Here is a 14,919-nt window from a genome sequence, read left to right as displayed (position 1 = left end):
TGTCAGTCATGTGGTCGTCTGCTCTCCACAGCTGGCGTCACTCACTGTTCGTCTTGCAAATCACGGTCTTCTTCAAGTTGACGCTTCAATTCTTAGCATCAGCTAAAGAAAGCAATTATGGTTATTTTTGGTGCACTTTGATCTTAGAGATTTAGCCGGGTGTCGCCATTTTGCTGAACATGCGACAAGCAAGTCAAAGCACAGCATGTAACCCAACCAGATCATTCAAATAAAGGACTACCTCATGACATGGATGAGGTTTTTAGGTATCAATAGAATCCAGTAAGATTCTCCGTGCTATTACTGTTTGGTACAGAAACATTTCCAAGGCAGAAGTTGCAGCCCTTTACAGAATCGTAAAAACTGCCACCAAGATTACCGGTGTAGTCGGAAAATAACACTGCGGGAAAAAAAAACACTACAGGAGGGTTTTTTTTCCAGTGTTATTTTCCTAGGAAGATTACACTCCTTCACCCAGGAAAAAATGACTACGCCCAGGAAATTAACACTACCCCAGGAAAAAAAGACTGCTCTAGTTTTTCATGTGTGTGCAAGTTCGAAAATAACCAAAAGTTTGACAGAGTTTAGTGCGTTCCAATTTAAAGTATTATTTCATGTATTTTGTCCATTGCAGTCGAAATTGTATAAAAGTGCACTTGCAAAGTAACAGTAACTGTATCTGTTGTATCGCCCATGCTATAAAACGACTGTGCTAAAATTCTTCCATGATTAAATTTCTTTAAGAACACGTTTAACACTCGCATGAAACAACCCTTTCGAAGTGCCCACAGAGGTTCACCAAATAAATTTTCTCTTGGCTTTCAGCTCTGCCAAGGGGGTTGTGATCGAGCCACCTTCTCTCATCTCCACTTTGAGTATACACGCTGATCGTGGTGTTCAGGAGCAAGGCAGCTGCCATGATCTCGGTGTCTGTAGCCCAGATATGATTTGCTGCCATCTTTGTCGATCTGAGGTATTCTTCTGTGTCCATACCAATATAACAGCCCAAAACGTCTTCGTTGTGTTTGATGGTTTCTACAACTGCGCGTCGGATCTTTTCATGAAAATCTTGAGACCCTGCGACCTCCAGGCTCAACGCTCTGAAAAAACAATTCCCGTCACCAATAATTGTTTCTGTTTGACGCGGAGCACCCACTTTCGTTTTCGGTCTGAAGGGCATTTTTTTTAGGTGCGGCTAACCCCAGAGTCTTGCATTTCAGTCTTCTCCATGTGGAGTTCGTTGGGGGTAAACTGCTTTGGAGGCGCAGGGTCAACCCTAACAATTTGTGGTTCTGATGAACGGTCAGGTTTTACCCGTTTGGAAGAGTCATAAACAGGTTCGGCTCTGTTCTGTCGCTTTCTCTTGCTTGAGCCCAATTCACCTTTCCCGTCTTGCATCAACTGCTGATTGATGTTGACGTCATCAGACGATGAACTCTTGGGAACACTGGCACTGGCACTGCAGGAAGTGTCGAAAATGTTGGCGTCGTCAGTCGATGAACTCTGCGGAACACTGGCTCCAGTATTCGTTGAAGTTTGTGGACCGTAGTCGTTTGAAGCTTTGTACGGCTTTAGATTAACGCCATGTGCTGCTTGCTTTAAGATTGTGCCGTCAGGGGTTTTCAAAATGTAAGTCTGATTTTGATTGACAGTATGTACTACATAGGGACCTTGCCACGGAACCTTCATTTTCCCCTCTTTCCTATCCGCACGACGCAGATTCCACAGAAGTACCTGCTCGTCCACCTCAAACATTCGCTTTTGGCCGTGGCGCTTTTCGTAGTCACGTTTCTGTCTGTCTTGCGCCTGAGTGATGTTCTCTGAAACTTTGTCTTTCACGACAGTGTACAGCTGCCTGAGACTGTCCAGCCTTTGCTTGATATCTTCAGGACAAGACGTGTCTTCACAACCTTCGAAGACGCTGACATTAACGTCGTTGCCATCGGTGCTGGATGAGCAGCTGGGGTCAATTTCGTCCTCAATTGGTAGTTGGGCTTGTCGGCCATACAGCAAAAAGAAAGGGGTGTACCGTGTGCTTTTCTGTGCGCTCGTTCTGAAGGCAAACAACACACCTGGTAAAGCATCAACCCAATCTTCTTCATCACGCAGAGTTTTCAGCAGCGAAGACTGGATTGTTCGGTTGTTTCTCTCAACAAGGCCATTGGCCTGTGGATGATAGGCGCTTGTTATAATTATTTTGTTTCACTCCACTCAGCCTGTGAAGCTCAACAGACACTTGATTCACGAATTCTCTTCCCTGGTCATTAATCTGTATCTTGGGACACCCGTGACGACAGATCAGTCCATAAAGGAACCTTGCAGTGTCTTTTGCCGACTTTGATGGCAGGGGCTTGGCTTCCACCCATTTCGTAAAATAGTCCACAGCAACAACGATACTGCTGAAACCACCCGGAGATTCTGGCACTGATGTGATGTCGATGCCGATCTGAGTCCATGGGGAGGATGGCACGGCGACAGTCTGAAGAGATGGAGCTGACTTGTCAAATCGAGTGCTCATGCGCTGACACTGGTCACACGTTGCTACATAGTTTCTCACGTCGATCGAAAGACCAGGCCAGTAATAACGATCTCTGATTTTCTTGAAAAGTTTGTCTCGTCCGATGTGACCCCCTACTGCTCGGGACTCCACACTGCAGTCTGCACCATCGTGCATGGATCGAAGGATCTTCTTCCTCTCCTCTTCGGATGTGATGACGCGGATTAGAATATCTAGATTGAAAAAAAAGAGAGGAACACTTAGCCGACTAACAAAGTTGTCTCAGTGACGACTAGAACGACCACACACACACACACACACACACACACACACACACACCAAACCCCACACACCCCACCCCACACCTCACTACACCACACCACACCACAATAATAAATGATGTGAAAATTTGCCTTTACTAGGCTGGGATGGTTTGCTTGAGACACGTCTATAATGGATGCAGCTCAAAAATACCACCTCAGTGTAGTGAAGTCTAATATTCACACTTTTATTATCTATTGCTGGGCTCGTAAGAAGAAAACAACTGTCACAAGCTTAGTTATTATTATTATTATTATTAGTTCCCGACCTATATCCCTATCCTCCGGAAGCAAACCTGGATATCTGCATTCACTATCTGGGCTTCACAGGGTTCGAACCTCAAAACACTTAATCATGAATATCTCAAAAACCAGGGCATGGATTTCTGAATAGCTGCCGATGTAGTCAGTTGTATGTTGACGCTCGTTTTCAGCGACCGTTTTGGTGATGCACAGATAAATGTCAATAACTGATGGGTGACTTCCGAGACCACCTCTTTAGAATTAGTGAAGCCGACTGGCGGTGGTTTTTTTTTTTTTTTTTTTTTTTTTTTTTTTTTGCGTGGTCAGTCCACTGGTATAATCCCGACCAGAAAAGCTGCCTGATGAACAATGGACAATTGCTGAGAAATACCCCTTTTGTCGTAGCACTGCCGATCGGTCGCTTAGCTGACAACTATTACCAGTAAACATCATTTCGCACGTGCAAGTGCCTGAGGAAATGTTTGCCATATATTCAGTGAGACGCGATTTGGGTTTGATTTCTTTTTTCTTTTTTTTCAGGTCAACCGTCATTTTTGACGAGGGTGGTGCAAAACCCAAACCTCAGAGAGCATTATAAAATTAGAAATAAAATGCAACTGACATTTACGATAGTGTTTTATACAGGTATGTACATGATCTGTCGCGCTTTTGACGCTTGAACAAAGTTCCATCTTGCAGCACATACGAAGAACACATCTGTCTCCAATTTGCTCGTACTCCTCGGTCTTTGCATCCTTCGGGAAATATGCCGTCAGACAGGAATATAGATATGTCAGCCAACCTCTCTTTGGTTACTTCGGCAGAGCTATCCTTTGGACGACCCATCGTGCAGAAATGAACCAAGTTGCAACAGTCCGAAACAACTCTTTTTTCAAGTCCGGGGAACAACACGGGCACTGAGTTCGGCTCACTGCCTTCGTGCACTCTGAACAAAATGAACACAATTCACGCTGGACACCCGCAGTGTTTTTTTCCCGCCAGTCTTATTTGCCGCCGTAGTGGCAGTGTTATTTTCCTGGCGCCAGTGTAATTTTCCTAGGAAAATAACACTCCCCTTCCGAGATTGCAGTGTTTCTTTCCTAGGAAAAATACACTCCCAGTGTTTTTTTCCTGGAAGTCTTTTTTGCTGATCTACCTTCTCTAGAAGACATATATTATAAGCGGCTACTCTAAAAAGCAAAATCAATCAGCCAGGATGAATCACATCCAGCTTTTGGGATTTTCGAGATGCTTCCCTCTGGTTGATGGTACAGAAATATAAGGACGAAAACCAGTCGCTTCGCCTATAGCTTTTTCCCAAAAGCAGTCAATGCCATGTCTCTCGAACAAATCCAGTGTGATAAATAGAATTGTGCAACCAACAACCATCTACTGAAAGATCTAGTCCCATTCACATGTAATATGCAGCTTTTGTTCAAACGCGTGTGTGTGTGTGTGTGTGTGTGTGTGTGTGTGTGTGTGTGTGTGTGTGCGCGCGCGCGCGCGTGTATGTGTGTGTGTGTGTGTGTGTGTGTGTACATGTGTGAGTATGCACAAGTTTTTATATTGATATGCACTTGTATGTATCCAAATTTCTACTGTATCTGTGTTTGTGTATGATTTTCGATTTATGTTCATATCTTGTTATGTACTATACCCCCCCCCCCCCCCCCCAAATATTCCTTGTGACCCCGAGACATTTGGTAATAAAGACATATTCTATTATATTCTATTCTAAAGCTAGCTACCAGTGTTTCTGTCAACGGACTCAGTACAAACCAGGGAAAAATCAGAATATTTCAATGACGAGTTAAGAGTTATCTCGTCATTGTGGAAGCAAAGCGTACACGGTTGTGCTGAGTTATCTTGTCATACAGGCATTATTCTCTCTCTCTCTCTGAATTTTTTTTCCTGCTTTGATTTTTTGCATTTAAGTACATACTGTATTGTTGAAATGTATACAACAAAGTTAAATCTTATAACCTTTGTATATTTCATTGGTAGCATTTTTTTTCTTTTTCTTTTCTTTTCTTTTTTCTTTTCCTTTTTTTTTTTTTTTTTTTTTTTTTTTTTGCTGTCCCATCGTTTGCATCATTTCAGTGGGATTATTCCCACGCCGCTCATTCCAAGTCCCTCATGCACAGCCACACCTGGTTTCATCTGTCACAGTCCTAGCATCGGCAGTCCAAAGGGAACCATTGATGTCTCCAGGAGGCTATACACCAGAGGAGACCCTGCACTGTGCTGAGTCACTCCAGTGGTGTTTAATAGTGCATGTTCTAATTTAACGTAGTTGTACAGTTGTATAACATGTCTGCGACGTTCACTGGTTAGTTGGCTGAATTAAAATGTCTTACTTTGGGTGTGTGTAGGTAATGTGGACAACACTTTCTCCATTGACAAGCAGCAAGGCTACATCCTGGTGGCTAGAGAGCTTCCTCAAACTGCCCATTCTCTCTTTCACCTGGTTGTTATGGCCACGGACCATGGCATCCCACCACAAACCAGCACAGCTGAGGTTAAAATTACTGTTACCATCTCCAACAATGCACCCCCTGTGTTTGCCCAAAAGGAAATAGTCACTGAGATAAAGGTATGGGGCATTGCTGGATATGTTGGTGGAAGTATTATGAAGGCAGTCGATGTTTAGCTTGAATGAAATTATAGATAATAATGATAATAGTAATAATAATAGATAATACTTATATGACGCAGACTCCCCATATAATGGGCTTCAAGCACCTTACATGAAACAAAACATATTCCATGGTGCATAATAACATACCTCTGCACATAAAAAAACACATATATGTATCTATACATCAAGACAATAATACAAATTGAACAATCACACACACACAAACACACACACACATACACACACACACACACACACACACACACACACACACACACACACACACACAACAGAAATACCTAACATACGCACACACGCTCGTGCACACACAAAACACCCACCCACAGACACACACTACATGATGATTTCAGGTGAGAGTTAAGTGGGATGGGTAGGAGGAGGAAGAATGTAGACAATTGGCTATGTTTCATCGCACCCAAAGGCCTGTTTGAATAGGTGGGTTTTCAATTTTGTTTTGAAAGAGGACGGCGTTGGTAAGGGATGGAGAGCCAGAGGAAGAGAATTTCAGACGGAAAGTGCTTGATAATGAAAGGCCCTTTGGCCAAATGTCTTTGAAGGTGAATGGGGTATTTGAAGAAAGTTATGGATTATTTTATTCTCTTCCCCTCATAGGGGTGGAGAGTGGTTGTGTTTGAGGGGCGGGTCTGTCTATTGGAATGGATGTTTTCCAAGGAGAATGGTTGAAACAAATCAGAAGCATCACCAAAATACTTTAAGTACAAATATCGGTTTCAGATTGATGGGGAAAATAAGTCTCATTATATAATTATTCCTGACAGCTGAAAGTGAATGTCATAAAAAAGGGCCAAATATCTGTGCATATTGTGCATCAGCCTACATGACTAGTTAACCAGCCGTACTGTAATTGCAGCTGTATTGCCTACAGGACGTGTTAACCTGTTATTGGGTTTTCCCGAATTTTTGTTCAGTCAGAAATATAGTGTCATAACTGGTGTTAAACCCAGAAAAAGACAATTTTTCATTCATGAATAAACATGAACATTGTCCTTATATGGTATATAGCATGATCGTTGGCTCAAAGCATTGGCCAAGTGCCAGCCCAATCAGTAAGCGAAGCAAACTAGCAGTTGACTCTGCTCACGGCCTGAACATGTTCCAGCAAACTAGCAGTCGACACTGCTCACGTCCTGAGCATGTTCAAGCAAACTAGCAGTTGACACTGCTCACGTCCTGAGCATGTTCAAGCAAACTATGGCAGTTCATGACCCAGGTTATTACATCTTTGAAATATACTTTGTTGTTCAACCAACTGAAAATCATAATCTGTACATCCCATGATTTCAGAAATGCTTTCAATAGAAAACTCAGTCGTTTTTGACTCACTTCCGTAAACAAAGTGAGTTTATGTTTTAACCCGGTGTTCGGTTGTGTGTGTGTGTGTGTCTGTGTCTGTGTCTGTGTCTGTGTCTGTCTCTGTGTGTCCGTGGTAAACTTTAACATTGACATTTTCTCTGCAAATACTTTGTCAGTTGACACCAAATCAGGCATAAAAATAGGAGAAATTCAGTTCTTTCCAATCATCTTGTTTAAAACAATATTGCATCTCTGGGATGCCCCCCCCGCAAAAAAAAAGAAAAAGAAAAAAAGAAGCCTAATTATATGCAAACTGCATTTACTGTTATATTTATATTTTTTTGTATTCTCTAAACTTGGCACTTTGATCTGATATGCTGACCCAACAACAAGAGCAGTCATTATTATCATTTTTTGTTCAAACAGGAACTTCTTTTGCTAAGCATGGAAGTTTTATTTATTTTGCAAACGTTTTGGTGCAGATAGTAAAAAAGGGAAATTACTCTGTAATTAATGCTAGGGGACTTAATTTGCTTTAAACTGATCTTTCTCATCTTAAACATTACATTTTGAAATTATACTCAATACATAAAAAGCTTGGATTTTTTTAAGTGTATCACAAGTGAGTCTTGAAGGCCTTGCCTCTCTTGTTCTTTATATATGGGTATCTCTCTCTTGTGTACCCACTCACCCTCTCTTTTCTTTCTCACGAGCTCCCATTCTGGTCAGGGAAACATTCCAAACTCTAACATTTTTCTGTATTGACACATCATGGAAAAGACACACTATACATCAGCGTATCACTGTCAAGGGAAACCTTAAACACAGCTCTGAATTAGATAAACATCTACAAGTTTCTCATTCTACTTTGTTTAATGAGGATCCCCATAGCCTTCTTTGTTTAATGTAACCGATCTGCACTCCGCTACAGAAACCACACACAGCTGTAATTAAAGAGTTTATCCATGATAGTTCTATGTCTGATGCCAGCATTAGCACACAGCTCCATACCTGTACTGATTTTCTTTACGCTTTCATAAAGACAGATAGAGGGAAATATATGCATCAAAGTAATAAAAAAAAGAGGTACTGTTTTAGCAACACACTGGTACAAAAGTGAATTAAACACAATGAATCATTCTCTCAAAAATGTCACATTTCTCCCAAATTTGTCAAAAAGGGCAACAAATTTTATGGCAACAGTTTTGGCAGATAATTTCAGGTCTACCACAGCTCTGAAAGTCTTTTCAGGCAACTCAAACCTAGGAGTGAAAGTGAAAAAGATATGTTGAAAGTTAAGTCCAAGCGTGATCTTGAAGTAAATTGAAATCTAATCAAAGGAAGCAGAAATAAAGATGGATAGACAGATGAATAAGTAATAATATGAATGAATAAATAAGTGATAATAATAATGTAATAAGATTAAGAAGAAGAAAAATGTACATTTGTATTGCACCCTTTCGTTAAGAGCTCAAGGCGCTTTAAATGAAAGTAAAACTTACAAATTACATGAACCACTTTCACCCCCCCCCCCCCCTCTCTCTCTATCTCCTGCCCCACTCTCTCATACCTCATACGTCCTATAAAATGCTTCACTTTTTGATGATGATGATGATATGGATACTTATATAGCACCTATCCTCGGTTGGAGACCAAACTCTAAGTGCTTTACAAACACGGGTTCATTTGCACAACAGGCTGCCTACCTGGGTAGAGCCAACTGACAGCTGCCATTGGGCGCTCATCATTCTTTTCCTGTGTCATTTAATCAGACTTCAGGCACGCACACATACACACTAAAACAGATATGTAACATTTCACGTGCATGACCTTATTGATTATTTACCCCGCTATGCAGCCAGCCATACAACGTTTTCGGGGGGGTGCATGCTGGGTATGTTCTTGTTTCCATAACCCACCGAACACTGACATGGATTACAGGATCTTTAACGTGCGTATTTGATCTTCTGCATGCGTATATACACGAAGGGGGTTCAGGCACAAACAGGTCTGCACATATGTTCACCTGGGAGATCGAAATGGTAATATGATACGATGCAAAACAATGCAATACGATAAAATAGGTATGTTTACTAAAAATGCTTCACTATTTGCCAAGGACACACACACACACACACACACACACATGTGTGTGTGTGTGTATATATATATATATATATATATATATATACACACACACACACACACACATGTATATATATGTATATGTATATATATATATATGTCAGCATAACTTCAGGAATTTTCATGTTCCTGTTTTAAAGTTAGTGTATCCCAATAGTTACTGTAGGAAAGGTGGCAGAATTGTTAAGACACGCCCTTTCTCCCAAGTTTGACTGGAAGATCAAACTGAGCATCTAGTATTTTGGTTGAGACGATAAACCAAGGTCCCGTGTGCAGCACACACTTGGTTCACTGAAAAAGAACCCATGGCAACGAGAGTGTTGTCGAGAGTGTTGGCAAAATCATGTAAAAAGAAATCCACCCTGATAGGTACACAAATATATAAGTATGCATTCAAGGCCTGACAAGCGTGTTGGATTATGCTGCTGTCAGGCATCTGCCTAGCAAATGTGGTGTAACGTATATGAATTTGCCCGAATGCAGTGACGCCTCATTGAGAAACTGAAACTGTAGGAAAGCTTGGTATGTTTACTCATTATTCATGGGGAGCAGCACCCAATCATGCTTTGTGTGGTCATAAGAAGTAAGTTTTATTACCCCTCTCAGAAAATCAGATGATGCTTTTAGAATACAGACCAAGAACCACAATCTGGCACAAATGCTTCAAAACCTTTTGATATTTTGTCACCCAAGATGTTGCAGCTCTGCAAGTCATTGATGAAGATGAATTTAGTGCTGCTAGGTGTGACAAATTCTTGTCAGATGGTATGCTTGACGGGACTGACAGTGAGACTGACAATTTGCAGAGGGGAGAGGGAGGTAGATGTATTTTGTATTTGCATTTCTTTTTATCACAACAGATTTCTCTGGGTGAAATTCCGGCTGCTCTCCCCAGGGAGAGCGCGTCGCTACACTACAGCGCCACCCTTTCTTCGTATTTTTTCCTGCGTGCAGTTTGTTTATTTGTTTTTCCTACCAAAGTGGATTTTTCTACAGAATTTTGCCAGGAACAACCCTTTTGTTGCCGTGGGTTCTTTTACGTGTGCTAAGCGCAGGCTGCACATGGGACTTCGATTTATCGTCTCATCCGAATGACTAGCGTCCAGACCACCACTCAAGGTCTAGTGGAGGGGGAGAAAATATCGGCGGTTGAGCCGTGAATCGAACCAGCGCGCTCAGATTCTCTCTCGCTTCCCAGGCGGACGTGTTACCTCTAGGCCGTCACTCCATGTAGAGCTAGATGTTGCAAGAGAGTGGAGCATGAGGCCTAATGTAGCTCTGTGGCTGATCCAGGGTTAATAATGATAATAATAACAATCATGGTGTATATTTGTGTAGTGTCCTTTCTCACTAAGAGCTCATGGCACTTTCTATGAAAGAAAAAATTACACATTACATAAACCATTCATGACCACTTATCATAGTGATAATAATTGGTATTGACATAGCACTGAATCTTGTGCAGAGACAAATCAAAGCATTTACACATCAGTCGTTCACTTGCTTGCATAACTCAAATTCACAAAAACTAACAAACAAATCTCTCTCTCTCTCTCTCTCTCTCTCTCTCTCTCTCTCTATATATATATATATATATATATCCTCACTCACTCATTCCCTTGACCGCTGGGGTCGTTGGGGGGGACATGAGGAAGATGTCATAGCTTGCCACGCCGTTCTGTTGGCAGCTGTCGTGAGGAGATCTGGCATCGTCATTTTGGTCCTTTCCTTGACGTTGTCGGACCAGCTCTTTCTCTGCCGCCCCCGTCTGCGCCCTCCCTCTACAGTCCCTTGCAGGATGGTTTTAGAGAGGGTGTTACGTCGTATGACGTGACCAAACCATGCCATCTTCCGTCGTTTGACAGTCGCCAGCAGTGGTTCTTGGGGCCCAACAAGGTTACTGACCAGGTTCCGCACATAGTCATTGGTCTTGTGCTCCTTGTAGGAGATGTGTAATAGTCTCCTCAAGCACTTGGTTTCGAATGCTTGGATTCTTCTTTCTGTTTCTGCCATCAGTGTCCATGTCTCACATCCATATAAGAGGATGGAGACCACTAGTGACTTGTAGAGCAGGAATTTTGTGTTGAATCTGATGTTGCTCTTCCATACCCTGTTCAGTCTGGCCATTGCTGCCGTTGCAGAATTAATCCTATTTCGGATTTCTGCTGTGCAGGTGCCGTCTTTGGACAGGGTTGCTCCCAGGTACTTGAAGCTGGTCACTTCTTCCAAGGGCTCACCATTCATGGTTATGTTGGCACTGATGTTAGTTGTGCTGTTGACCATGACCTTTGACTTCTCTGTGCTGACCTCCATGCCGTAAGCACTTGCTCTTGTAGTAAGTTTGTTAGATCCTGGAGCTCGGTGTTAGTGCCCTCCATGAGGTCGATGTCGTCTGCGAATCGAAGATTGCAGACTGGCCTGCCGCCAATGGTGATGGAAGTGTGGTGGTCTTCGAGGGCCTCTTGCATGATTCTCTCCAGAAAGATGTTGAAAAGTACTGGGGATAATAGGCATCCTTGCCTGACTCCGACTGTGGTCCGAAAGAATTGTCCTTGTTGATTGTTGAGGAGCACTGCGCTGCTGGAATGTTCGTAGAGGGCCTGGATGACTTGAATGAACCCTTCATCAATGTTGAAGCCTCTCAGTACTTGCCAGAGGCCGCTGTGCCACACCCGATCGAATGCCTTCTTGAGTTGTGAAAGATGTCCTTTTGGTGTTGTAGATGTTTTTCAATGAGGACTCGACCGTTGAATATTTGTCCGACAGTGCTCCGCCCTTTTCTAAAGCCTGCTTGTTCTTCTGATAGCAGCTCCTCAGCCTTGGATTTCAATCGGTTGAGGATGATGCGGAGCATGACTTTGCTTGGGTGGCTAATCAAACTTATAGTCCTGTAATTTTGACATTGCTTGAGGTTGCCCTTCTTGGGTAGAGGAATCACCAGCGATTGGGTCCATTCTGTTGGCCACTTCTTTTCTGTCCAGATCTTCTGACATAGCATCTCTCTCTCTCTCTCTCTATATATATATATATATATATATATAAAGTTGAAAAATATTAAGACAAGAGAGAGGCAGGAAGGGAGGGGCTAATCTGGAATATTTCGAAAGAGGCAGGACTTAAGGCCAGACTTGAAAGAGCTGAGTGCAGAGATCTCACGAAGCGAAAGAGGGAGTTCATTCCAAGTGCAGTGTCCAGAGACGGACAAAGAGCAGCGGCCAACTGTAAAGTGGGTAGCAGAAACAGTGAATCCAAAGCTGATCATAGAGAGCGAGATGGGGTGCAGAGGTGAAAGCAGTTGAGATATGAACAAAAAGGCAGGGACCAACACAGTGCACCCAGTGTGCACAAAGGCTTCTCATGTCTGCTAGCAAAATTCACCACTCACTCTCTCTCTTCCCCTCCCTCACCCCCTCCTCCCATACCTTATACCTTATAATACAAATTGAGTTGACAGGCATGGGGTGGTGTTGTAGAAGTAAGAAACAAAGGGTACTTACAGATACGTTTTGAGAAGAGCGAAAGGCAGAGACAGAGTGAGGTAAACGGACATGATGAACTCGAAGATAAACTGTCTGCTTCGTTCAGCGCAGGGACAACAAAGGGGGTGGAACAAATTTGTGTGAGTTTTGAATCACTGGGCCAGCATGGTTTTTGCAGAGCACTCTCACATCAGGGCATCAGCATGAATGTTCTGCATGGATATCACTACACTGCACTGCCTGCCAATTGGGTCACTGTTAACCATTATGCTACCACATTACTGCAACAGCTTTTGCCTGTTACTGGTAATGAGCAGAGTGGCTTCTGCATTAATAGTAATGGGCAAAGTTTTATGCTGACAGACTTTCAGTCTCATAACTCTCTTATGACATGGTGAGCTCAGACTGGTAAGAGATCTTTGTTTAACATTTGACATATATGACCCTTCACCATGAAAAAGAAAAGAAGCAATTGATTGAATAGGTTGTAAAAATGAGTCTCATGCTCATGATTCTCTTTTGACATGGTGAGCCTAGGATTGGCAAGGGATCTTGGTTTAACATTACTATTTTTAATGACCCTTCATCACAAAAAAGAAATGAAGCAGTTATTTGAATAGGTTGTAAAAAATAAAAATGGTTGTGACATCCAACTGATTTTGAGTTGCGTTACATATCTCTCTGAACATGAAATCAGCTGATAAGACTTTCATTCGCAGTATTGCTTTCTCATAGTTGTTTGTATGGATCAGTTGTAGCCAGATGAGTTTGAAGATGCCACAGTACATCAGTTTAAGAATATTGATCACCATCTTAGGTTTACTAAAAAGAAGATGCAGGCATTAATAAATAATGTTAAAATTTCATAGAATACCAGGAAGCTGCAGTAGGACTATAGAATTAAAAAAAAAAGTTTTCTGGCTATAATGTCGACTCATTCAATTCTATTGAATTTTATTTTATTATTTTCTTTTCACTACCAAAGGTCTGTATGGAGTTGTGAAAATTGCTCATGTTGCATGTGAACATGGGAAAACAGAATATAACAACAGCAAACAAACAACAACTCCCCAAACCCCTCCCAAGAAACCTCATAGAAGTTAATGAATCGTATGCAAATGTGTCAAGAAAGCAGATCCAGATGTTTCTGTCCATCTGTGAGAACTGTCAACTTGAAAAATCAAACCAGAACAAAGATGTTTCTGTGAAACCAATTTGAACATTGAGTTTTCACTGTCATGGACAGGTAAACCTTATCGATATGCCAAGTCAACCTCCTCTCCTGTATTTCATGTCTTATCGTTCATCCACTCGTATCAATCGTGTGTACACATGCAAACATACACACTCATCCACAAACACACACACTCACACACACACACACACACACACACACACACACACACTGAGTAAAAATACAAGTTGGCAGAGAGAGAAACTGAGACAGATTGTGATTGAAAACACATTTTATTTCTATCAATTCTATGCCACCATGAGTTTGAACCCTTGTTCTTCTGGTTGATCCACAGAAAAAGAAGACGTACACACCCATCCACATACACTAACACACACACACACACACACACACACACACAGACTAAGAGAGAGGTAAAATATGCTTGTGACTGACATTGCCCACTCCCTGCTCACTATCGGTAATGTGCATGGGCTGCCTTGCCCATCACCAGTAATGCTCAAAATCGTTGGCGATTACCATTAACATGCAAAGATTGAGCATCAACTAACACGAAATAAAACAACCAGGGTGTGAATGCTGTGCTGAATGTATGTAGAATGCCAGAAGTTCGGATTATGAAAACACATTAACCTTTTAATTTTCATTTATTTTCTGGGTTTATTTCAGCTGCTTTAACAAACAGTCTACAACGTGTATTCAGAAATAATATGAAATGTGTTTCTCTCATATTTATGGTTCATTCATTGCTAACTGAAGTGTTAAATAAACTTTCAACTTTCATAAAATGTTGGTCTGCTAATTTTATTTTTCATAAAAAATATGGATAATATATACTTTCTTGTGGTAGTTTGTATGCTAGATTTTTATATATGATCATTAGGTCAACAGAAACCAGTTTGCAAATAGGCATGCCTGGCACTGAAGAGGTGAAGTTGACCGTTCACTGCCAGAAACATGAATCCTGTTAGTGGCCAGAGGCATGAATCCTGTTCACTGCCAGAGAGACATGAATCCTGGTGTTCACTGCCAGAGATCTGCTGTTCGCTGCCAGAGATACATGAATT

General features: G+C 41.8%; 1 protein-coding gene across 1 annotated transcript in view; it reads left to right on the top strand.

Annotated features, from left to right (window-relative positions):
* Window positions 1-14,919, top strand: part of LOC143298658 (protocadherin Fat 1-like) — a 351,658-nt gene that overhangs the window by 130,268 nt on the left and 206,471 nt on the right. Inside the window, exon 12 of the mRNA XM_076611542.1 lies at window positions 5,433-5,653. Coding sequence (XP_076467657.1) covers window positions 5,433-5,653 — 221 coding nt within the window. The remainder of the gene's footprint in view (window positions 1-5,432; window positions 5,654-14,919) is intronic.

Source organism: Babylonia areolata, chromosome 24 (assembly GCF_041734735.1).
Source record: "Babylonia areolata isolate BAREFJ2019XMU chromosome 24, ASM4173473v1, whole genome shotgun sequence".
NCBI classification, from domain to species: Eukaryota; Metazoa; Mollusca; class Gastropoda; order Neogastropoda; family Buccinidae; genus Babylonia; species Babylonia areolata.
Note: the sequence above shows the minus strand (reverse complement) of the source record. Positions and strands in the feature narration are given on the sequence as shown.